This window comes from Lacerta agilis, chromosome 1 (assembly GCF_009819535.1).
Source record: "Lacerta agilis isolate rLacAgi1 chromosome 1, rLacAgi1.pri, whole genome shotgun sequence".
NCBI lineage: Eukaryota > Metazoa > Chordata > Lepidosauria > Squamata > Lacertidae > Lacerta > Lacerta agilis.
The window spans coordinates 71,546,382-71,570,610 of NC_046312.1; the positions used below are offsets into that span (position 1 = coordinate 71,546,382).

General features: G+C 44.2%; 1 protein-coding gene across 1 annotated transcript in view; it reads right to left on the reverse strand.

The window, feature by feature from the left end:
• Window positions 1-24,229, reverse strand: part of SLC22A18 (solute carrier family 22 member 18) — a 72,844-nt gene that overhangs the window by 34,849 nt on the left and 13,766 nt on the right. Inside the window, exons 6-7 of the mRNA XM_033154335.1 lie at window positions 3,496-3,611; window positions 2,185-2,295 (exon numbers count right to left, since the gene is read on the reverse strand). Coding sequence (XP_033010226.1) covers window positions 2,185-2,295; window positions 3,496-3,611 — 227 coding nt within the window. The remainder of the gene's footprint in view (window positions 1-2,184; window positions 2,296-3,495; window positions 3,612-24,229) is intronic.

Below are 24,229 nucleotides of genomic sequence, written 5' to 3' on the forward strand. Positions count from 1 at the left end.
CTTACCCTGGCCTTTAATTGAAGCAGAGGAAGCCAGAAAGGCTGCAGAGTGCAGCCCACTAGTGAGGTGATGTGTAGGATGAAAGACAAGATATCTCCAAATACTCATCAGTCACCTCAGAAGTAAAGCAAGTGTGACAAACCCCTTGGGAATACTACTGAAATTTTCATTCCCCTTTGATAGTTTTCAAATGCAATTTCTTTTCTTTTCTCTAATTGACAGAGAACGGGGCAGATGGACACCTGTGGAATTGTCAGCACAGCACTAACCTGTGTACATCACAGCTTTGCTTATAATATAAATACAGGCAACACTATAATTTGGGCTGTACATATGTGTACATTACTAAAAATAATTATATGGTTGGAGCAGCGAGATGAAAATAAATGAGAACACTTATCGGAAGGTTATCCTTCCAGCACTGAGGTATGAATAAGTGGATAACAGCCAAATCTCCTTAAGATGTAATCTCAACCCTTCTCAGGGTCTCAGCAAGTTGGATCAGCAGCCAGAGGACAGACACAGGCTCAAAAAGAGCATCAGAACACCGAGCAGCCCAATTCTGTGCATCTTTATTCAGAATAAAGTCCTACCAAGTTCAGTGGAGATTAAGGACTGCAGAGGAGTGAAGCTTTAAAAAGGCAGTGGTGGTGCTCATACAATTTAATTGTTAAAATTGTGGGATGTGAGATAGGATTAGACCCTGTTTCCTTCTTCTTATTCAATTATATAGATGGCTTGATAAAAAAAGAACACACAGGACCTTGTTTCGTAGGTGTTGACAGCAGCAAAAATACTATACGCAAGTAAATGGAGATTACAGGTTATGCCAACTCTAAATGAATGGATTGATAAAATCTGGGAACCCATGTTAATGGCAAGATTGACGCATTATATGAAGACAAAAGAACCCATTCAGTTTAATGTGCACAGGATCAGATTGAAAAGGGAAGATACAGGACTGAGATAACAGCTGGAGCCAGAAAATTTGCTCACATTTGGCTTACAAACCCAAATTCTTTTTCGTTCAGGCTTTCAAATGTAATCTCTTCAAACAATGGCAGAGTATCTGGGGGGGGGGAATAGGAGCCCACTTATTCAATATTGTAAGAAAAACATTCCATGCTATACCTGCAATTTAAAGCGTGTTTTGTATTGTACTGAACTGCGAGAATTTCTCCTTTATTTAAGAAGTGACGTAATGGTATTTTTATGAGAAAAGCACAGAGATATAGAGTTTAAGATATATGCAAGTGGTATAAAAGCTGCTTGCCTAGTGGGGTGAAGCTTCAGGAATAGTTTGCTGTCAGGGGTCTCACTGCCACAGTGAGGCAGGGGTTAAGGGCGAGCAGTGGCAGAGCCAACCCAAGCAGCCCTGACCTCCCACCTCCCACTAAACAGCAAAAGGCTACTGATTTAGCTCCACCCCAGTGGGCAAGTCACTTCTGAAGTGGTATGCAGCATAGTAAAAGGGTATGCTTGTGTAATTGTATAGAAGTTACAATAATGAGTTTTAAATATAGACACAAAGTGGACATTACATTAATGGTGTGTTTAACTCCTGTGCTAAGGATTCCCCAGGTCCTTTTCCACACAAAAAGCTACACCTGTTGAAATTCCCTCTTCTGCACAAGTATTAAAGCAGTTAAGAGCCCTCGCCCCCATTTTAATCTGGCCACCTGCTAATGGCCTATGATGCTGAAGGTCAGTAGGACATGGCGTGGTGGGGCAGAGGAACTTACCTGACCTCCAAGCAGGTGAGTCACTGCTGTTTACGCGGAGTGGGGAGATCAAGAGGGTGGCTAGGTCAGTGTGGTGTAAATGTACCAGCAGAGTCAATCCAGTGCTCTACATGACCCTTATCTCTGCCCCACCATTCCATTTGTTACAGGTGGAGGCTAAAAAAAACAAACCCCAAATAATTTTTGCAGCAATGATTTCTGGTGGTAGCCCAATACACTCTTAAACTGACCACATGCTGGCTGACACCAGGTGTAAACCAACCTAGCTCATGAGTTATACTGGAGTCTGCAACACTAAGCATTATATGATTTGGAACTAAAGGAATACATTTTTCTGCTGAGACAGAAACACAAAAGATGCCAATAATCCCTGAGCAACAACCATATCTGACTGGAGATCTTATTTTTTTTTAAAAAATAATAATAATCTCACAGCACTCACCTGAAGGAAGTCCGGAAAGTACTTTGATTAAAAAAACATCCATTACTCCTGGAAGTTTCATTAGGCGAACAGTTTCTTTGAGACTAAATACACTAGTGGACTGGGACACACCTAGAAAAATTTAAAAAGTAGGTTAAATTCTGGGAAACCAGGTGGACACCAGAAAGCAAGGAAGTCATGTGATATCTGAACACAATGGTTTATTTCTTTAGGAACACTTTCTACACTCTTCTCTCCAGCATAGGTGCCCTTCCTTTGGAACATGACTGGATTGAACATGCAATAGACATGCACTCCAGAATTTTATCTTCTACAGCAGTATCATCCTATGCACAACTTTTCAAAAGTAAGTCCCATTAAATTCATTGGTGCTAATCCCAAGAAACTGCAGAGTAAATTACAGTAGCTATGTGCCTAGATTCTATAAGAACTTTTTATCCATTACTTTCTTAAAGCTGAAGCAAGCTGCAGACAAGGGCTTAATGCCATGCTCTTAACATATAAACTTATTTCTTGAATAGCTGTTATTGCTGATTACTGTTATTTGCATTTATTAGCTGCTTTTTACAAAGGGAAACAAACATTCAGGCCAAATATAAAAACCATAATAAAATTAAAATGTTAAAGCCCGTCTATAATACGAAAAAGAGATCTAATTCATTAGAGATCTAATTCATCTCTAAAAAACAGTTAACCTTACATTAACCTAAAGAAGGATACTGTGAAATCTTAAAGTTTGTATTCACTGCTGAGAATGCTGGGCAGCATTAATAAATGTTTCATTCTATGATTCTTGTTACAATGGACCAACACAGAGGCCTGATGTTGATTAACCTCACTTCTACGGCAGCCCCTACGTTGTAGGATTCCTTCCCCACAGAGATATGCCTGGTACCTTTGTTATGGAGTTTCCATCGCACGCCGAAGACACATCTCTTTACTCTGCCCTTTGACTATACATATAGAGATGATATATATTTAGGACCTCACCCTGTTCTTTTGATTGCATTTGCTTTACACTGATTTCAATATTGCATTTTTGAATTGCTATAACCTGCCCTGGAATCTTATGGTAAAGGAAGAGCAATAATAACAATAATAATAATTACAGCAGGGAGGGTGACCAATCTGTGGCCCTCCAGATGTTGTTGGACTCCAGGTCCCATTACCCCCAGCTGGTACGGCCAATGGCCAGGGATAATGGGAGATGGAAAAGTTGCTCACGTTTGGCTTACAAACCTAAATCCTTTTTAGCTTAGTCTTTAAAGCGTAATCGGTCATCCCAAAAGGTCAGGAACGTTAAGCACTCACTCTGGCGTGCAGCATCTCCTTTCAACTGCGGCTTTGTCTGTGCAGGGAAAAGAACGAGGACTGTCAAAGCACATGCAAGGCATCCTGTTAGTGCCACGTAGCAAGGAAAGTAAACGCTGTTGATGGAAAACAAACAAACAAACAAAAAAGTAAAAGTAACTACTATGAATGCCAATCTATGGGGATAATGCAAATCCATTCATTGCCTCAAAATCTTGTATGTATAACATTCCATTATTTAAATTTTACATAATATCCTCTTAATTCAGCAGCACATATAGGCATTTAAAGATAGATCCCCACAGTCTTCCAAGCCCTGCCTTCCAAGATGAAGGGCACTTTGGGATCATCTCATCACCCCCTAGTATTTTACATGATTCACAAAGCAGTCTGAATTCTCCCTGTGCCCTATATGGGGGTGGGAGGTTGGAGTGGGCAAAGGTGTCCTTCCACCCAGCCCTGCTGGCCTGTGCCAACCTGCCAGCAGCTGCCACTGTCACTCCACTGGCGTGGAACTCCCTCTTGCACCTGCAGCCACTTCCGTAAAGCAGCAAAGTGGGGTTTTCTAGGGGCATGCAGCGAGGGGGTTGACTGGAGCCTCATCCAGCCCCACTGGCATCATGTGATGATGTCTATTGGCAAGCAATCTGCCTGTTCCTGCCTCTTTCACCCTGGCTGCTGTGTGCAGCAGGGCTACAGATGCAGCGCTGGCCATGCTATACTGCAGAGCCCCATCAGGCTGTGGGGCTGGAATGGGGAGTTAGGGTTTCTCCCTCGGGTTACAGCTCTTCACCTGCTTATCTGGCAAAAGTCCCATTGAACTCTATGGGACATACTTCTGAGCAGATATGTACAGGGTTTCTCTGTAGGCGACCAATACTTCTATCAAACATGCACCTGACTTCCTCGTAACGGGCAGTGGCTTTGCCAATGAAAACTTCAGGAAAGAAGCAAACATATTTTTCATTTTATGTTATTCCAGTCAGCACAAAGCAAACTATGAAATGGCAAACAAGAATTATAAAGAGGAGGAAGGGAGTGGAGTCTACAGGGCTCGATAGAGGCCCTGCTGCCGAAACTTAAACAAGAGGCCATGGGAAACCACGGTCTCCTTTGTGGTGGCCTCATGTCACGTATACCAAATCATCTTCTCTCCACTGAAAGATAATTGTGTTCTCTTCCGTATTCACTGAGGTTTATTACTATCCTCCTTCAAATGCAGAATAAAACTGTATAAAACACAAAGGGCTGAGTAAGGCTGTGGGCACAATGATTGCCCACGTCTTACGGGCAATGTTTCTGTTAGTGTAACTGTGCATGGCAAGTTAGGGAACCCATTTTTCAGTAGTGGGACGTGGTACCTGGTTGGGAGGGGTAATCTCTTGGGGATCACATGCTGGAAGGGAGGCAGAGTCTATGGTGGGCAAGGCTCTCTCTCTCTCTCTCTCTCTCTCTCTCTCTCTCTCTCTCTCTCTCATTCTGTTACCACCCTTTTCTCTGTCAGCCACCCAGTTTCCTCTCAATTTCTCCTCTCCTTGCCATCCACATGAAATTGGGCAGAGGGTGGTTCCCACCCGAGCTGCAAGGGAATTTGCCTAGGAGGTGAGAGGCGAAGTGCGGCACATTATTCACATGTATTTGCATTGCAGTTCATTTTCTCAAAACAGATGGAGGAGCTGTTGAATAGCAGCAAGATGCACCATGGTGCCATTTATCACTAAAACTCAAAAGCAAGAGGCAAGTTTCTCAGTATGTGCAACTGAAGAACTTCAAAGGGCAAAATATACATAAGCACTGCTTATGAACAGTCCGCAGCAAATTTCCGATTATTTGAGAATAAGATCAGCCTCCTGAAAACCACCTCAAGCAAACAGAGACATTTCAACAAATTGCAATCTTCTTGGGTGGCGTCAGCCAAAGCAATTGTTATCTTAAACCACAAAATTAATCCATTTACTCAGTCTCAACACTTTAAGACCTGGACAGATTTTTATCAGCTTCAGTAGCTGCTTCTGCTTGCAGGATCCAAAATTGCATGGGTGGGGTAGTCAACTACAATTCAAGGTTTCCATTTCATTCATATATATTATATAGATCGGATTTTATCCCTGGGATTTCATAGAGCTGGCAGTCTGAAATTATAGGGTGAGCACAACCACCCGTATCACTGAAAGGCACTGAAAGGCTTTAAACTACCAAACTCTCAAGCAGGGATAGTGCATCCCATTTCACTGCTCAAGCTAACCAGGAAGTGCCACCTTGCCTTGCTGCCGCTCTCCCACCAACACGTCCTTGCTCCTGCCGCTGCCTGCTCAGCTGCCACTGCACTCCTTGCTGCAACTGCCAACGGTGGAGAACCAGCATCACCACCGGTGCCTATTCCAAGCAAGATGATGCTGATTTGGTGTGAGGCACGGTATTGCCAAATATTGGTGGCGAAGCAAGCAGGGAACCCAAAGGCATGCTGCCTGAGGCAGCCGCCTCACCCTGCCTAATGGCTGGGCCAGCTTTCCTCTGAAGGATCACACATAGGCAGCAACGCTGAAAAGGTCTTCCAGGCCAACCCAGTTCTGCATGAGGGCCATTCTTCATTCCTTATCAAGCACAAGCAGAAGGAGCCAGGGCAACTGCATGACACTGGAACCAGATAATCCAGATAACCCTGGGGTGGCTGGTTCCTGGTTGGGTCAGGAATCAATCCCTCTTCACAGAATACTCTGGGAACTATAAGCATGCTTAACTGCTTCTAGAATTTGGGGGTGGGGGAGCCATGACTGTGTAACATGGTGTCATAGTACTTTAAATATATGGTCTGAATGTGGCCTAGGATTGACTAAACAAAAACAAAAAGCCAGCCAAATTACTTTATTGTGTTATTCCCTTTTTCTGATTTTCTTCTGGGTGTTTAGTAGGAGTTGGCTGGCGAGTTCCTGTCTGCACTGAAGCTTCTAACATTCCATCCACTTGATAACAAAGACAAAAATGGTCTCATGTTGACACATATTTTACTGTGTATATTCAGGGAAAGTTAATATTGACAGCTTTTCAGTGCTTCCCATGTCACCTGGACCAGCTTTCATACCACTGGCAGATTCCAGTCTCTGTCAGCTGCGCAGGGAAACCAACCGTGATAACAGATAACTGTGTTTGCAGTCTTGGGATGATTTTTCTAGGGATTATGTAGGTAAAGATAGAAAAGCTTTAAGTGCAATAGAACTGATTAAAGACATACCAGGGACTCGCCTTATTTCTGAAAACTTGGCACGCCACACAGCCTCATGGTCCTCTTCCCATATGTGTGTGCATGGCATGTTGGTATCGGGACAGTCACATGCTATTCTGCTTTCAATGCTGTTGGTTCCTGCAAAAGTATTGGGGCAGTCACACTGCTTCATTTCCAATCTCTGCATATATTGTACCTTCCTGTTGAAATCCTGTAACTTTTTATACCACAAATGTCCTAGGCTTGTGCCTTATTTTTGTCCTACTTCTGGTGCGCTATAGCCCCTCTGGACGTCAATAATATGGTAGCAGTGGGGAAGCATTGTGGAATCATAGAATCATAGAGTTGGAAGGGGCACCAAGGGTCATCTAGCCAGACCCCTTGCAATGCAGGAATCTCAGCTAAAGCATTCATGGCAGATGGCCATCTAAGCTCTGCTTAAAAAAAAAACTTTAAAAGAACTAATGAAACACAATCAATCTCCACTAATGCATTATTATTGTGTCAAGAACAGACATGGGCAAACTTGGCCCTCCAGATGTTTTGGGACTACAATTCCCATCATCCCTGACCAATGGTCCTGTTAGCTAGGGATCATGGGAGTTGTAGTCCCAAAACATCTGGAGGGGCGAGTTTGCCTATGCCTGGTCAAGAACATGTTACAGAATATACCCACAATAAAATACTAATTTGGAGGGGGACTGAGAGAGATTGAATACTTTGATTCTGGTGGTTTACTCTAGGCAAGAGGGTTTGCAGCTTGAGAGACAGTGATGCCTGTCTCTCTATGCCATAGTTCTCTCAAAAACTATAAGTTCCAGAGTTCCTTAGATCCTGTTGGCATTTTCTATGCAAAGGTGGAAGAAGGTATCAGGGTGTGGAGATCAACCGGGGGACCACCACCCTAATAAACAGGGACCTTGAGATCCCAGTGACAACATGGGGCAGTGTTTCTGTTGGGCTATACAGGCCCCAGAAATATATGTTGACTAAACGAGGGATTGCTTTAAGGGTTCAGGATTGATATCTATGCATCAGATGTAAGCCCTATAGAGTTCAAGGGGGTTTCCTCCCTGGTAATTGTATATGGCCTTGGTAGTGAGATGTTGTGGACTATACTTCCCATAAACTCCAGCCACTTGTCAATAGGCAGGGATGGTGGGAGCTGCAGTTCAAAACATCTGGAGCAGGGGTCTGCAACCTTTAAGACACAAAGAGCCACTTGGACCCGTTTCCAAAGGAAAAAACAACAACTGGGAGCCGCAAAACCATTGCGACATTTAAAACAAATATAACGCTGCATATATTGTTTCTTACCTTAATGCAATAATAATAAATAACATATAGGAGCCAATGCAAAGTATAATTAGTAAAAACAACAAGAATAAGTTCTTACTTTTTTGCATTGACTCAGGGGCGTACCCAGGATCAAAACTGGGGGGGGGGGGCAGCCAGGGTCGTTCAGGTTGTGACATTTCAGCACGGAAAGGCGAATGAAACCAAAATTTTAGGGAAATTATATATAATTATAGCAGTGCTTTATTACAGTAGTTATTACAATTATTTGCTTGGTTTTTTAAATTTTTTATTCTAGTTACATGTCTTATACCAGGGGTGGCCAACACCCAAGAAACTGTGATCTACTTTCAGCAGTGATCTACCCCCGTTTTGGGGGGTTCAGCTCAAAGTTGTTTTTTGGGGGAGGTGTGGTGGGTGGGAGAGAGGGCTTCCCCCTCTAAGATAGGTTGGCAAGCGAACTAATAAAGAAAGAAAAAGGGGGGGTGGGAATGGAAAAGTAGGGTGGAAAAATATAAATTGGGGGTGGGGTGGGGTGGGGAGGATATCTATTAAAAATATGTAGTAGTTTAAAAAATAAAAATAAAGGGGGAAAATCTTTTTCTTCTTTTTCCTTTTTTTGAAAACAAAAACAAAAGGGGAAGAGAAAAGAAAAAGGGGGGATAGAGGGAGAAAAGGGTAATAATAAAAATTCAAATAGAGTGGCTGCAGCAGCTGTGGGGGTGTTTGTTTGTTTTTCGTTTGTTTGTTTGTTTTAAAAATGGGATTTCTCCCCTTGGATTAAAAAAGGAGGGGAGGAAGAAAAAGAGAGGGGGGTGGGAGAGCAAGGCAAAAAGCCAAAAAGCAAAAAACAGGTTTGAGGGGGGGGGGAATCGCGCCAGGCACTGCAGCGCGCCGGCCTCGGGGCTCCAGGCCCCCGAGCCGCCCTTGGGGCCGTCGTTGAGCATGTACACCGCCCACAGCGAGCGCTGGCGAAGCACCGGTTGGCGGAGGTTTCAGAAGCAGCCCGGATGGTTTCGCCGCCGCCACCCCAAAGCAGCTCTACTTCATCCTGTCAGCGACCATCACCGCCCTCCCGTCACGGCGACGCCTGGCCCGCCTGCTCCGCCCTCCGCGCAGCCGCTTTGAAAAGGATTCCGCCCGACAGGGGCCGCTCAGAACAGGGGCCGCTCCAATCGCCGCCACCACCTCCAGCCGCCTTTATTATCCCGACTCTTCTCTCTCTCTCTCTCTCTCTCTCTCTCTCTCTCTCTCGATAACTCGCAAAGCCCAGCTCCTTCTTCTCCCCGCCCTAACGCCACCCTCATTGGCACGTTCCCCTCAAACAGGAACAGGCATCCCGGCGGCTCATTGGCCGGACGAAGCGTCGCTCTCCCATGCCCGCCTCCCGCCTTCATCCTCAGTGGCTACCTCGGCGGTAAGGCCCCGGCTCCGAGCCTATGCGCCAAGGCGGGCGATCTGTCCTGCCAATTGGCACGCCGAGGTGGTAAAAGCTCAGCCCTCCCCACACGCTTATTGGTGTGAAGAAGTCGCTTCCTCTCTCTGGGAGTGGTCAAGGTGGACATCAATCTTGGGTCTGTCCTCGGGAACCCCGAGAGGGCTGAGAAAGACCGCCCAGCTGTTCAACGTTGATGCGGATTATTCATGGTTTTTTTGGCCCTTTTTTTGCCGATAACCATTTAATTATTATTGAAAGGGCATTGAAAGGGGGCATGCCGGAGCCGCAGGAGACCTGTCAGAGAGCCGCATGCGGCTCTGGAGCCGCAGGTTGCTGACCCCCGATCTGGAGTATCCCTGGTGCACAGGACTGCCGCCTAAGCTTGTCAAACTTCTAAAACTGCAGGAGGAGTCACCCCGTTTCTGCCTCTAACAACAGGCCTCATCCCACTTAAGTCTAGACCTGCAGCCTGCCTCCCCAATGGCCTGTTAATCTGCTGGAATGTTGTGTGTTTAGGGGCATTGTCTGCTTATGGCTAAATGTCTTCCTGTTTATGTATCCCTTGGGTGAGATCCTGCCTCAAAATACAGACGAACATCTCTGAAGCCCTCTCAAAGGATAAACCGTGTTGTCTGAGTCACAAGCATTTATACGTAAAACTGGACGTGGTGTGTAAAGGCTTCAACCAAGGAAAGGGTTGACTGGAGTGGAAGTACTTTGAAGGAGGCACGTACAATTCAACAGTCTGCCATAAACATTTATACTGCAAAACTGATTTTGCACTCTGCAGCTATTCATGGTTTATCACCTGTCAGGGACAACACTATTTAATGTTTCTTTGGTGAATCTCAAACCAACCCAAACACAGAAATGGTAGCTGCATTTGTATAGTAATCACTGTAGAGAGATAAAATGAAAACTGTCGCTGGATGGAATGTGCTTATTTTCCAGGCAATATCAAAGCCACATCTACAAACATTCTCAAATGTTTATGGATCTTAAACAGTACATCTTAAAATAGAAAACAGAGTTTTCTAGGAATTGCAGACTGGACACCAATGACGTCATTGAAGTATGACTAGCATGATCATTTTGGGGTTTAGACACCAATTGAAGACCCATATATTTGATTTGACAAAGGTGCACAGGAAATGGATACATGTCCAGTTTGTGTTTTCAATGTTTTGGTGACTGTGTGGCAAGCCATCCTCAGATCACAAATGATGACAGGTGGTTCAGAACTTGAATAAATAAAATAATTTTTTTTGAAAAACTATTAGATGAGGTTAGCTGCTTATTCCTGCTTCCTATTCTCAATGCAAATCAAATTGAATACTTTCCATATGTCCATGGAAGTCCCCCCCCCCTTGCTGTCTTCCTGGCCCTTCCAACCCATTTTCTTCCAATCAGCTCCCCAAATCACCACTGTCTTTTTCCTGGCTCTTTCTCATGCATCCATCACACATAAGAAGAGTCCTGCTGCATCAGGCAAAATGGGACCAATCTAGTCCACCATCCTGTTCTTACAGTGGCCAACCAGATGCCTATGGGAAGCCCTGAGTGCAACATCACTCTCTCCACCAGTGATTCCCAACAGCTGGTATTTGGAAACATACTGCAGAGCAGTATGCATACTGATGTGACACTTCTCAATATCCTTTTAGTCTTGGGTTCCCCATTTGTGTTTGCTGGGATTAATATTATCCTATAGCAGGGGTGGCCAACTTTTTTTAGGAAGGAAAGCCCTGTTTTTTTGGGTTCACGTAAAAGTTGTTGAGCTTCTTTAGGGAGGAGGAAAGCGACATTGAGCTTTTAAAAAGTTTTTTATTTTTATCTTTATTTGCGTTTGGAACATTTGTTGTATAACTGTGGCAAACATTGTATATCTGATAAATAAACGACAATTTTCAATAAAAAAAGGAAGGAAAGCCCATTTTTGGTGGTTCAGGTCATTTTAAGGGTGCAGGGCAAAGAAGTTGAGGTTTTTTTTAGGGCAGCCAAAGTTTTTTAGCTTCTTTGGGGGGAACCACTGATCTACCAGTGATCTACCACAGACGTCCAGTGATCTACCGGTAGATCACGATCTACCTGTTGGACATGCCTGTCCTATAGGAACATGATGACAGGAAGAGTCTACACATGTGGTGAATGTGCCTATGACTGCCTCATCAGTTAAATGAAGGTTGCACCAATTCTTAGATGAGAGGGATCTTGCCACCCTCATGAAAATCTTTGTAACTTTGTGGACTGAGTATTCCACATTCCACATACTGCAACATGATCCACTCTATGCAGGACTCCACTTGAAGTTAATTCAGAAGCTTCACCTGGTGCAATATTTTGGTATTGAACTAAATTTTATTCAGAGTGGACATGTTGAAATTAATGGACCTAACTTGGTCACATTCATTAATTTCACTGGGCCTACTCTGAGTCAATCTTAGCTGAATGCCATCCAGAAATTTCATTGTTGGACAGTTCCTGTTGGTCCTATTCATATTCGTGAATCAGGACGTATTTCTCCCTTTAACAAATCTGAATCATTCTTTGCTTATTTCCATTTCCCACTTCAATAAGGTCACAGCTGAGATCTAAGAACATACAAACCGAATTTATGATTCATGCCTATTTCAAAACTAAGCAACAGAAAGCCTTCATTCATGGCAAATTCAGCTACTTTCAAGTACCACTTTTGACTGTGTCTCTAACTAGATGAGAGCTGTAGGTGCATGAGGCTTGAAGCTCAGTGTTGCTCTATCTAATCAAAAGAAACATATATTGCTGAACAACATAGCAATGAATCGTTACATGTTTCACAAGCACAAAGTAACAGGATATCCTTGGGCTGTTACAAGACATCTTTTGTAAGCCAGCTACATATCTCAGACTTCTGTCTCCTCCTTCACTGGCTACGTTTCAAACACCAGTCACATACCATGGGCAGAACACACCAAAGGCAGAAATTCCTCAGCACCCTACAGGTAGGCACAGCCAACATTCCAGATTGGTTATCAGGTACAAAGGAAGCTGCCCTATACCATGGCGACTGCCTACCTGGCTCAATATTATCTGTACTGCCTGGAAGAAGCTCTCCAAGGTTTCAAAGACCTTTCCCAGCCTTGCTTAGAGATGCCTGAGATTGAACAAGGGACCTTTTGCATGCAAACCAAGTGCCCTGCTACTGAGCAACATTCTCTGTTGTTGAAGTCCCATTCAGCAAGCATACCCTATTATACAAAAGCCTAAAGAAACAGTCATCTTGTCCAGTTGACATACAACAAAACCCTTCCCTTCCCATGCCTCCACATCTGCTAGAAATTCACATGGGAGCCAAATTGTCAAAATAGGTGTAGTGATGCTATCAATGCAACCCTGAGCTACAGTCAGATTTTTCTATCGTTGCTACACCTTACAGCAGGAAATCCTGCTTAGGGGGGTGTTCTGCTTCAAGATACTAATGAATTAAGAGGCCAAGGACTATGTGCTTTGGGACATTACATACCGTATATACCCGAGTATAAGCCGACCCAAATATAAACCGAGGCACCTAATTTTCCTACAAAAACCTGGGAAAGCTTATTGACTCAAGTATAAGCCGATTCACCTTTGCCGCTGTGGAGGAGGAGGAGGAACGAGCAGCCCGAAAGCAGCCCTTTGGGCTGCTCCTTCCTCTTCCTCCTTTGCCAAGTTTGCATTTATGCGAGCAGTTCAGGAATGGAACAAGCTGCCTGGGGAGAGTAAAGAACCGCTGTTCTTGTACGCTTCTTAAGGAATGGTTGACTGGGGAGAGCGGGTGGCAGCATGAACAGAGAGAAAGGGCTTCTTTCTCGCCGCCCCCACCGCTCGCCTCACTCAAGTATAAGCCGAGGGCAGTTTTTTCAGCACAAAAAATGTGCTGAAAAACTAGGCTTATACTCAAGTATATAGGTAAGTAAAAACAGCCTGCGTGAACTCAGGAAGGGCTGACTACGTCAAACTCAGCCAGCAATGAAGTAGTGAGCCCTTTTCCAAAGAGGAAACTAAGACAATGGGAAGCTGTCTAGCTAGATGCTCTCTTCAGTAAAATCAGCCCAAGCACAACACATCCCCTATTAAATGAATGAAATATTTTTGGCATGCTTTGGAGAACTATTTCCCAAGGCAATGGGGAGCAACATGCCGTTGCCAGCCAATTTCACTGCGGGAACTGAGAGCAGCAATTTTCTTTAAAAACTCTGATTTAATTACAGGAAGAGAAGCAGATCAGTTACGCTTGACCACAATGTGGGAGGATTTGCACATTTCATCCATAGCAGCTCAGCATCATTAAATCTGGAGTGTCAATTACTTTCATATGCACTGAGCAGGAAATATGCAGAGTTCAAAAAATATCTTTGCTAATGTAAACCAGGTTGCCTACTTTCCCCTGGCAGGTGGACCTTGGGACTCTTCTTTTTAAAAATGCAATAACACAATTTTATGTTGGCAGTATTTGATGGATTTTTTTATCCAGCTGGCTGACAAACAGGCTTTGCTTCAAGCGTGTCACGGTCTTAAGATGGTGATTCAGGAAGTTCTTTGCAGCCCACTTAGGTTAAGTGTGTCCTCAAATGAGCTCTATTACCAATTCTCCTATGCAATCCTGGTCTAGTTGTGGACTTCAAAACACTTGAAAATGCAGAGAAGGGAACCCTTATTCCATGCCTTCACAACTACAGTACAGTAGTAAAAATTCATTCTTGGGGAATTTTGAGTTTGCAAAACACAACAGACTTTTTCTGAAGGAGTCATTTCAATAATAATAATAATAATAATAATAATAATAATAAATTTATACCCCGCCCATCTGGCTGGGTTTCCCCAGCCACTCTAGGCGGCTTCCAACAACTTCCCTAAACAGGGCTGCCTTCAGATGTCTTCTAAACGTCAGATAGTTGTTTATTTGATGGGAGCGCATTCCACAGGGTGGGTGCCACTACCGAGAAGGCCCTCTGCCTGGTTCCCTGTAACTTGGCTTCTCGCAGTGAGGGAACCACCAGAAGGCCCTTGGCACTGGACCTCAGTGTCCAGGCAGAACGATGGGGGTGGACACGCTCCTTCAGGTATACTAGGCCGAGGCTGTTTAGGGCTTTAAAGGTCAGCATTACATTGATCTAGATAATGTGGTTTCTGGGACAAAGTTCCTTGCCTCTAATGCCTCATAGCCATAGTATTATGTTTACTGATGTTTGTAACATACCCTGAAGTCCACAAATGCTATAGAAATATAGCAGCTAAAGATATATCACACCTACCTAAATGATTCCCCGCTCTGTTTGCAGTCAGATGTCATCAGCTTCACAATAAGCATACAGTCTGTGTGGGGAGATAACATACAAAGAATCCTGCTGGATCAGATTGAAGGCCTGTCTCCTATCTCCCACAGTGGCCAAACTGATGCCTTAGGGGGGGAAGCCTACAAACAGGACATTCCACACTGCAGTTTCTACAAATGAAGCATAATCAGGGATGTGGGAAGTATGAGAAATACCCTGTGAAAAAGTTGGTGTGTTTTCTGAAAAGGACACCCCCAAAGTGTATGTGGGAATACAGCCATATGTACTAAACAGCTTGAGCTGGTCCTGTGCTAGAGCCTATCAGCCACATGGACCACTTTGGTCTAGAATGCTCAACACTGTAGATCCAGAACCCCCTGAGTGAGTGAGTGACTCCATCAGAAGAAAGGGAACTTGAGATTCAGGATGTCAGTTCACAGGCACCTTAGTCATTTGCGTACTTCGTGGTGTGAAAAAGCAGTCAGAAACCAATCACAACATGCAGAACTTTCACATCATCTGATGTGAACACAAATGCAACACTTTTCAGTGGTGACAGTTGCAGTCGGCTAAGAATAATCAAGTCCTTGCTTGTACTTCTTGTATGGTCCCGTGGCATGTCTTCATCCAAGCAAGTGATATTATTTATGAAGCAGATATATTTCCTGAAACAGTAGTTCTTGAAGCTGGCAGTATGAATCACGTCATTTAAAATGGGCAGAAGCTGAAGCCCTTAATTAAGTCTTGCAAGGTCTGCCTGAATGGACAGGCCCTTTTGTTATAGTCATTAGGAGGAATCTTCTGTTACTATTTTTACAACACCTCCAATTAGTTGCTTTCTCTGATGCTGCACATACTACAGTTGCCTTATGTCAAGGAAATCAAAGCAATACAAAACTTGTGTGCCGTTATTGTGCTACATCCGAGATGGGGAACCTCTGGCCTTCCAAATGTTTCTGGACCACAATATCCATCATCTCTGGCCATTGGCCATATTGGATGGGTCTGATGGGAGTTGAAGCCTCAAACATCAGGAGGTCTACAATTTCCCTAGTTTTATATGGCTTACAGACTGCGTCCAAGGAAGCCTGCCCAGTTATCAGGCAGAAAAAGGGGGGAAAGCTCAGCTCAATATGTAGGATTGCCAAAGGGATTGGTCATTGCTTTAAAGGCTGTCTGTGCTAACTAGATGGGCACAAAGAGTGGTAAATCCAGTGGGGAAATTCTCCTCACCATTGGCAGGATGATACAGGCAACTGATTTAAGCTGCAATCCTCATTACACTTACATGGGAATAAACACCATTGAATTCAACAGGACTTACATCTGAGGAGACAAGGTTAGAATTGCACTGTTAGGCCACATTCAAACTGTTTTGAATAACATAGTTTGAACATGGATAAAAAACCCAGCACTGGAAATGCAGAGAGTGCAAAATAAATGGCAGCCCAAGTTAGGTATCCTCCAGGTGACCTTTTTATTGAGCATTCATCTTGATCCACTCACACAAAGCTTAGAGGTTAGACTACGTCTGGTCTTTACTGAGCACTCAATCTGATTTATTAGTGGGAAAGTTATACAATCGACCCAGCATCATGATTCAGACGTCTTCCCATTCATCATTCACTCATCCCATGCTTTACAGCACATTCCCCTGTCACTTTCCTAACAGCAAAAGTCTGGTTTGATTGTTTGTTTGTTTAATATAATGAATTTGTTGCTCCAGGACTATAGAGCACTTAGATTCACTTTGTGCAAACCTAAATTTCTGGTACATTCTTGAACCCCGTGTGCAAAATAGTGACATTCTGGAGACGCCCTAGAGCAGGCATAGGCAACCTTCGGCTCTCCAGATGTTTTGGCCTACAACTCCCATGATCCCTAGCTAACAAGACCAGTGGTCAGGGATGGTGGGAATTGTAGTTAAAAACATCTGGAGAGCCGAAGGTTGCCTATGCCTGCCCTAGAGCAAACCAGCACACTGCTAATTTTGTGGCTCTTTTGGTTTCCACAGGGTGGCAAAGTAGGTCACCTTGTTCTAGGGGCCATCCACTCTCTCAGGATTGTAAAGAAAGGAACAAATTGTCTCTGTGACAGGGAATGGTTTCCAGCAGTCATTACTGACATAGGATCCCCTATCCCACTAAAAATTCCTGTCATTTTTGGGTCTTGGTGGGGAGAGGGGCCTATCAGTGACAGATTCCTCTCCAAACAAATCAGGCCAGGGCTGAATAAAGCAAGCCTGGACATGTCCAGCTTCCTTTTTGCAGTCAGCCTAAATTGCACAGCAACAGGACAATCACATCCTCATTCCTCTCCATCTGAGATAAAGTTCAGAGTCAATGAAAGCCTTATGCCACATGGCAATTACATTTGAAATGGTTCCAAATGATAAAGTGGGGAAGAAATGTGAATGAGGCCCACAGCTATTCATTACTCATGTCATGTATTTATTTGGGATTTATTTGATAAAAGGTGTCCTTAATTATGAGGTATATCTACCCCACAGCTCTCCATTAGTTTTACAATACTGACTGCATATTATGCACTATGCATTTAAAGTACACCCCCCCCCCAAAAAAAAAGAATCCCGGGAAATGTAGTTGAACCCTCAGAGCAACAAATCCCAGGGCACTTAACAAATTACCAGTTCCCAGGATTCTTGGGTACGGGGCTGTTATTTAAATATGATTTAAATGTACAGTGTGTATGCAGCCTATAGTTTCTTCTAAAAGTCATATTATCGGGGCACCTTTTCAGCTTTGAAAGATTCTAGAAATCTTTAAAGGTCTTTTCTTGGATATAAAAACTCACTTTCCCTGTGGTCACCTAAAGGCCTTCCTCTCCTGGAAGGTCTGGTATTAACAAATAATTCAACTCACAGGGAGTCAACCCACCCCTAGGAAAAATGCTGGCAATGTCCTTGATTCAAATAAAGTTCAACATAACAAATCCACCTCTCATCCTTTTCGTATTACAACAGGGTCTGTATCTTCTGTTTAGAACAGGGTCTCAGGAGAAAGACCTGCTGTTTCTAATGCCAATTGGATACTTCAACTGGTACAATGTTTACCATGGTGGTAAGAAATTCTTATGATAAGCAATACATTTTTATGAGAGGCCTTCTTCATATGTTTTGTTCTTCTGAGGCCACATGCACACTATACATTTAAAGCATTCTTACACCACTTTAACAGCCATGGCTTCCCACAAAGAATCCTGGGAGCTTTAGTTTGTTATGGGTGCTGGGGAATTGCAACCCTGTAAGGGGTTTCTTAACTCTCAGCACCTTTAACAAATGCATGGTGTGGCTGTGTGACTCAAGTCCTAATCCTATACAATAAAGGGGAAGGTTACTTGCCCTTCCTCTTCCCCACTTAGCTCATCAGGCACGACATGCAGCTCCTGCATCACAGTGGACCCCAGGAATGAAATAAACCGCATCATTTCCTGCTCTGGAATGAACCCATGAACTCTGACGTGAAATTTCCGGGGAAACGGGACAGCTGTCCTTGCCTGTGGCCAACGGAATAACAGTTTGGCAGTTGCCGGAACATATTGTCTGGATGAAACATTCGTCTTGCGTTCTTTGGGGCTTTGTTTTGCTTTTGCGATGCCGTAGAAATCCTCTTGTTCATTGGCAGCTAGGCCATGTCCGTGTAGATCAAAGAGCTGCTAGTCATGAACATCGGAGAGAGAATATTCCGGAACGAGTCAGGGATGTGAAAGGCTTTTCTTCTGTGCCCTTCCATGGGGCTGGCATTTGCATCACTGAGTGGTGACATAAGGAATAGGGCAAACAAAAAAACCTTTATATTCCTAAATCTCTCAAGGCTGGTTCTTTTGCATATCTATAAGAGTCAGCTGCTGGAGGAGGAAGTCGAAATGCCATTTATTAGCTTTCGCTTTTAAAAATACCAACAGCTAAGGCACATCAAAGCATGATGCACAATCTAGGTGGCGGCTAATTTACAGGGATTTAAGCTTCATTTTGAGTAGACCTAACAGCATTGGACCTAAATGCATTGGAGAGGGAAATATAACCCAGACTCCATCTCCTGTTCCATTAAACTGACCATCCTACCTCAGGACAAAGGGCTGATCACAGCCTGTCCAATTCTATGCATGCTTACTAGAAGTAAATCCCACTGTACACTATTACCCTCAGGTAATAGTGAATAAGACAGTAGTCTAAAATAATCCAATATAAGCAGCTCAAATATTCTGCCGAAGCCATCTAGGTTGGCAACTGAATCTTAGGTCTCATCCACACCACACATTTGAAACACAGTTAAATCACTCTAACAGTCATGGCTTCTTCTAAAGCAGGGGTAGGCAACCTAAGGTCCGGGGGCCGGATGCGGCCCAATCACCTTCTCAATCCGGCCCATGGACGGTCTGGGAATCAGCATGTTTTTACATGAGTAGAATGTGTCCTTTTATTTAAAATGCATCTCTGGGTTATTTGTGGGGCATAGGAATTCGTTCATTATTATTTTTTCAAAATACAGTCCAGCCCACCACATGGTCTGAGGAACGGTGGACCAACCCACGGCTGAAAAAGGTTGCTGACCCCTGTTCTAAAGTATTCTGACAATGGTAGTTTACCCCTCACAGAACTACAGTTCCCTGCACCCTTAACCAAATTCAGTTCCTTGGATTCTTGGGGGGGGGGAGTGAAGTGCTTTAAGTGTATGGTGTGGATGGGATGGGACCTTGCTTCAAAAGTGATTTGGGGATAATATCCTCCACAATGCCTAAAGAAATCAGGCTATCTTAGGAGGTGGAGACTAGCTTAGGAGACTCGAGGGGTGTCTGCCACCCCACATATTTGCTGTGTGAGGCAGTTGCCTCAATCTGCTTAATGAAATGGCTGGCCCTGACTACATCTTCCATCAGTCCCCATCCAGCATAGCCAATGGGTGAGGATGATGGCAGTTGTAGTCCACAAAATCGGGAACGCACCATGTTGGTAACTCCCAGCCGTAAGAAGATCATACTGTATCTGAGAATAAAATTATCTGGTTACTTCTGGTGACTAGGAATGAACAGAGGTATGAAAGAGGAGAGAGCAAGTCGGTTTCCCAAGCCTCCCTTTGGTTCAATTTTCCTACTATAATAATAATAATAATAATTTATTATTTATACCCTGCCCATCTGGCTGGGTTTCCCAAGGGTTTGACCCAAGGCAGAGTTTGGTTTGCCATGTGGAAATGACACCTCACACCACCTTTTCCTACCCTGTTACTGCAACACATCATTGCCCAGGTAAAAGCAAGTTTGGACATGAGTTGCGTTTTTCCCTGGTGAGCATGGAGACAGCCATTCATAAACCAGGCTGGGTCTCAGCTGTAAAGGAAATATTCAGAATCTGGATTCTTCACATACCTTGGCATACTCACACTCAAAAGCTGGCATGGTAATTGATGGGAATTTTACATAAGAGAATTGTGGTGAAACTGACATCCGCATTTAGCCATGGAAACAGTGTACATTTGATATTTGGACCACAGAGATCTGATTGTTTGTTTTTTAAAAATGTTGTGGTTTTAACATGGCAAGAGGAGTTGCTGAGGCGCAGAGTGTCAGGAAGCATTGGATTGGGGTAGAATGAGACAGGGTTTGTTGGGTAGGATTTGTAAACAAACAAAAATTGATGGGGTGTTTTTTTTTTTAAAAAAAAGAAGAAGCAGCATGAACTGCTTTATGATTTAAGAGGGGGAAACAGAAGAAAGCTCTAGACTCAGTTTAACTTTGTAAAGAATGTAGACAAGACAGTAAAACATAGCAGTAAAGCGTAATAAGCACACAATAAATGTCATTCTCTACCTAAAGAAGTAAAAGAAGTAGGAAATTATTATAAACCCTGCTATGCCCTGAGAAACAAAAGCCTTCAGAGAATCTAAGGCAGGGGTTGCCCACATGGGCTCACTCAGGTAAATATGGATAGATAGGACTGCAGCCTGAGTGTTTTATATATGAATATAACAATAACAGTATACCTGAAAAATATATTTTGAAGGAAAGTTAAAATTCGGAAATATTATGTTATAACCTCCTGCTTTGCACAGGAGGTTATTGCTCAGAGCAGGAATGGAGAACTTGCGACCCTCCAGACGCGTTTGGACTCCAACTCCCATCAGCCCGGCCCGTGGTGAGGGATGATGGGATTTGGAGTCCAACCACATCCGCAGGGCCACAGGCTCCCCACCCCTCGCTCAGAGGGTTAATGCAGAGGATGGCAGACAGAGACCTAAATATTTAGCTTGAGCACTGATCAGGACTCGGGGAAGAAGAATAAGATGTGCCAGCAGATTATGTTGCACGGTCTTTTATGGACTAAAGTCAGATACGTCTGGTGAAGTGGACTTTAATCTGTTAAGTCTTTCAGGGGCCACCAGATCCTTTGTTACTCCCCCCCCCACTCTGCTACTCCTCAGGATGTTCTTACCTGGGAAAAGGAGAAAGCGGTGTGCCCTTGTGCGACAGCACATTCCTCCAGGGAAATTGCCGGGTGAGGTATGTGTGCTCTGTCAGAACCTAAACAAATAGCTCTCTCTTGCAATGAGAGGTGGGACCAGGGAACGGAATGTTTTGCTGAAACTGAGAAAAGCATCCAGGACCTGTGGTTTCAAGTGCTCTGACCCTACTAAATCCCAGAGAGCAAGTCAAACAGAAAAATGCAAATCCATCCCTTTTACAGATCCAGTTTGAGGCAGCCCTTAGGGCAGGTGATGGAAACTTCTGACCCTCCTGATGTTGCTACAGTTCTCTTTAGAATAATAATATAAGTTATTACTTATACCCCGCCCATCTAACTGGGTTGCCCCAGCCACTCTGAGCAGCCAATGGTCAGGGGTGATGGGAGTTGTAGTTCAACAATATCTGGAGGACAAAAGGCTCCTCACATGAAGGCTGTTTCTTTCTTCTTCATTTGGCCAATCTCAGGGTCATGAGTTTGAGTCCCAGGTTGGGCGAAAGATTTCTGCATTGCAAGGAGCTGTACTAGATGACCCTCGTGGTCCCTTCCAACTCTATGATTCTATAATTATTCTATCTGTTGTTATTGGTGGGGTTTATGATTTGACGGTTTTCTTATCAGATAGTTGTATTAAGTATTTTGGTTTGATTTGATTGTAACCTGCTCTGCGGTTGCTTTAGTAATGAAGAGTAGGCTAGAAATGTTTTAAGTGCTGTTGCACCTAGGTTCTGCTTGTGGGCTACCCAGACCCAGAGGCATCTGCTTGGCCACTGTGAGAACAGAGTGCTGAATTAAATGGGCCCGATCCAGCAGGCACTCTCTGTCTCTGTCTCTATGATGTTGAGTTTGGGGAGGGATGTGCTCATGATAATCTCTGGAGTCATTAAAGAGCTAAAAATTGAGCACACTGATAAATTCATGAAACAAGCAAAGTTTGGTCAATTAACAACTAAGCCAAAGGCTCTTCCATTCCACTTAGGATCTCAAGCCCAGGCAGCTTCACATAGCTAGCTGGGGATAAGCCAAGCTGTTAATATGACAAAAGGGGTTGATGGCCAATCTAAGAGGAATCCTTGGGCCTGGGAAGACTCGGGGATCCCAAAGGTGGCGGGGTGTGTGAGAAAGGTGACAGGGAAAGAGTGTCTTTAGCAAGGTGTGCAGAGAACAAACGGGAGGGGAAAAAAGACAAGAGGTCCATCTTTGGTCAGGCTGGATGAAGGGAAGCTGGGAAAGATGCCCTTGAGTACAGTGCTGAATTGCTGCTGTGAACAAGCCACTCTTGAGATGGCCATGCTGTAAGATCTGGACTCACTCCATCTAAATTCAGATGTAAATATGTGAATAAATCATATTTCTTAAAGCTATGACAGCCTCTGCCGTGTCTTCAATTCGCCAAAGGAACACAGACCCTGGGTAAGCACTTGGAACCCTGGAATCTTGCCACAGCTCGGCAGAGATTGAGGGTAGAACACAACTACATACACACACAGAGAGAGAGAGAAAGAGAGAGAGAGAGAGAGAGAGAGAGAGAGAGAGAGAGAGAGAGAGATACCAGGGTTCAGGTAGGCCTTCTGGGATAAATGATCCGGAGAAGGGTGTAATCTTCAGCAGGCAACAGTCATCTACTGAAATTGCACTACAGTTTAAGAACAGTCTGGCCCCATCCCATGGGAACCAGAGCTTCCAAAATGCCTTGTCATCAAGAACAAAGGATTTTTTTGTGTCCTGGGTCACCCATGCAAACTGCTTGGCTAATCAGCATAACCATTCTAGGCTGAGAAATACCAGCATTTCTACAGTAACACAGAGAAAGAGAGATTTCTCAAGCCAGAATGGGTAAATTGTCTAGAAGCAGAGCAGAGAGCTCTAGCCTTTTGCCCTGTTCCAGCCGTGGTCCAAGCTTAACCCCTTTAAACACCCACAGATTTTCCATTCCACCAACGTGATGGAGAAAGAAGGAATTTCGTGATAATTCTCCAGAGCCAATACTGCTAAGTTACAAGCAATAAACATGGAGAAAGAACGGCCTTTTGTAAGCAAGTAAGAATGGCACCCCATTTCATCTAATTAATAACCAGTATTACACTGCACTTGTAGGGTGGAAAACCTCTCAAACCTATTGGCCGAGCCAGTATGCTGGTGTAGAGCATCCCAGCTGCTCAGGGATCAAAGCTGCCAGCAGTAGAAACCTACAAGTTTAGCACCCATGCGTACCTAGATAGTTGTCAGTTTCGCTGGGATTCAAACCTCTTATGGGTACCATGGAAGAAGCACCTGTGTGGGGCAGGCTAAGGACACTTTACTTTGTCATTTGTTGCCCACCTATTAATCTTCACACATCTCCCATAAATACATGCTTGATGTTACATGGGTGAGGCAGAGGAGGAATGAACGAGAGTGCAGAAGTGGGTGCTGAGGATGTGCCCAGAGGTTTGGGAGGTGATGATCTAGATGTTAGGGAGGGGTTGAATGGGTTATCAGAGGAGAGGTCTGCCTTAGTAATATTGGATACCCTGACTGCCATGGGAAAGCTGCCTGACTTGCCTCCACCGCCTCAGGAGAGGCACCTGAGGCTAAAATGAAAAGTGAGCTGGCTGTGTCAACTCCGCCTCCATTGCCAAGGATGCTGTGCTGGCATCAGCAGACCTTGCAGACCCAGTCTACTTGTAGGACTGCCTGCTTGGTTGCCCAGTCCTGTGACTTGGGGAAACAACCACAAAAATTACTGTGCCTGCCCCATCCTTCAAAAAGGGGGCCTAAGGGGCGCATCAAGTGTTGGGACAATGACTTAGCTTCTGCCTAGCTATGCATCTTGAATTATGGTGCTGGACTGCAAGAAGATCCCATGGAGTGCAAGAAGATCAAACCTATCCATTCTTAAGGAAATCAGGCCTGAGTGCTCACTGGAAGGACAGATCCTGAAGCTGAGGCTCCAGTACTTTGGCCACCTCATGAGAAGAGAAGACTCCCTGGAAAAGACCCTGATGTTGGGAAAGATGGAG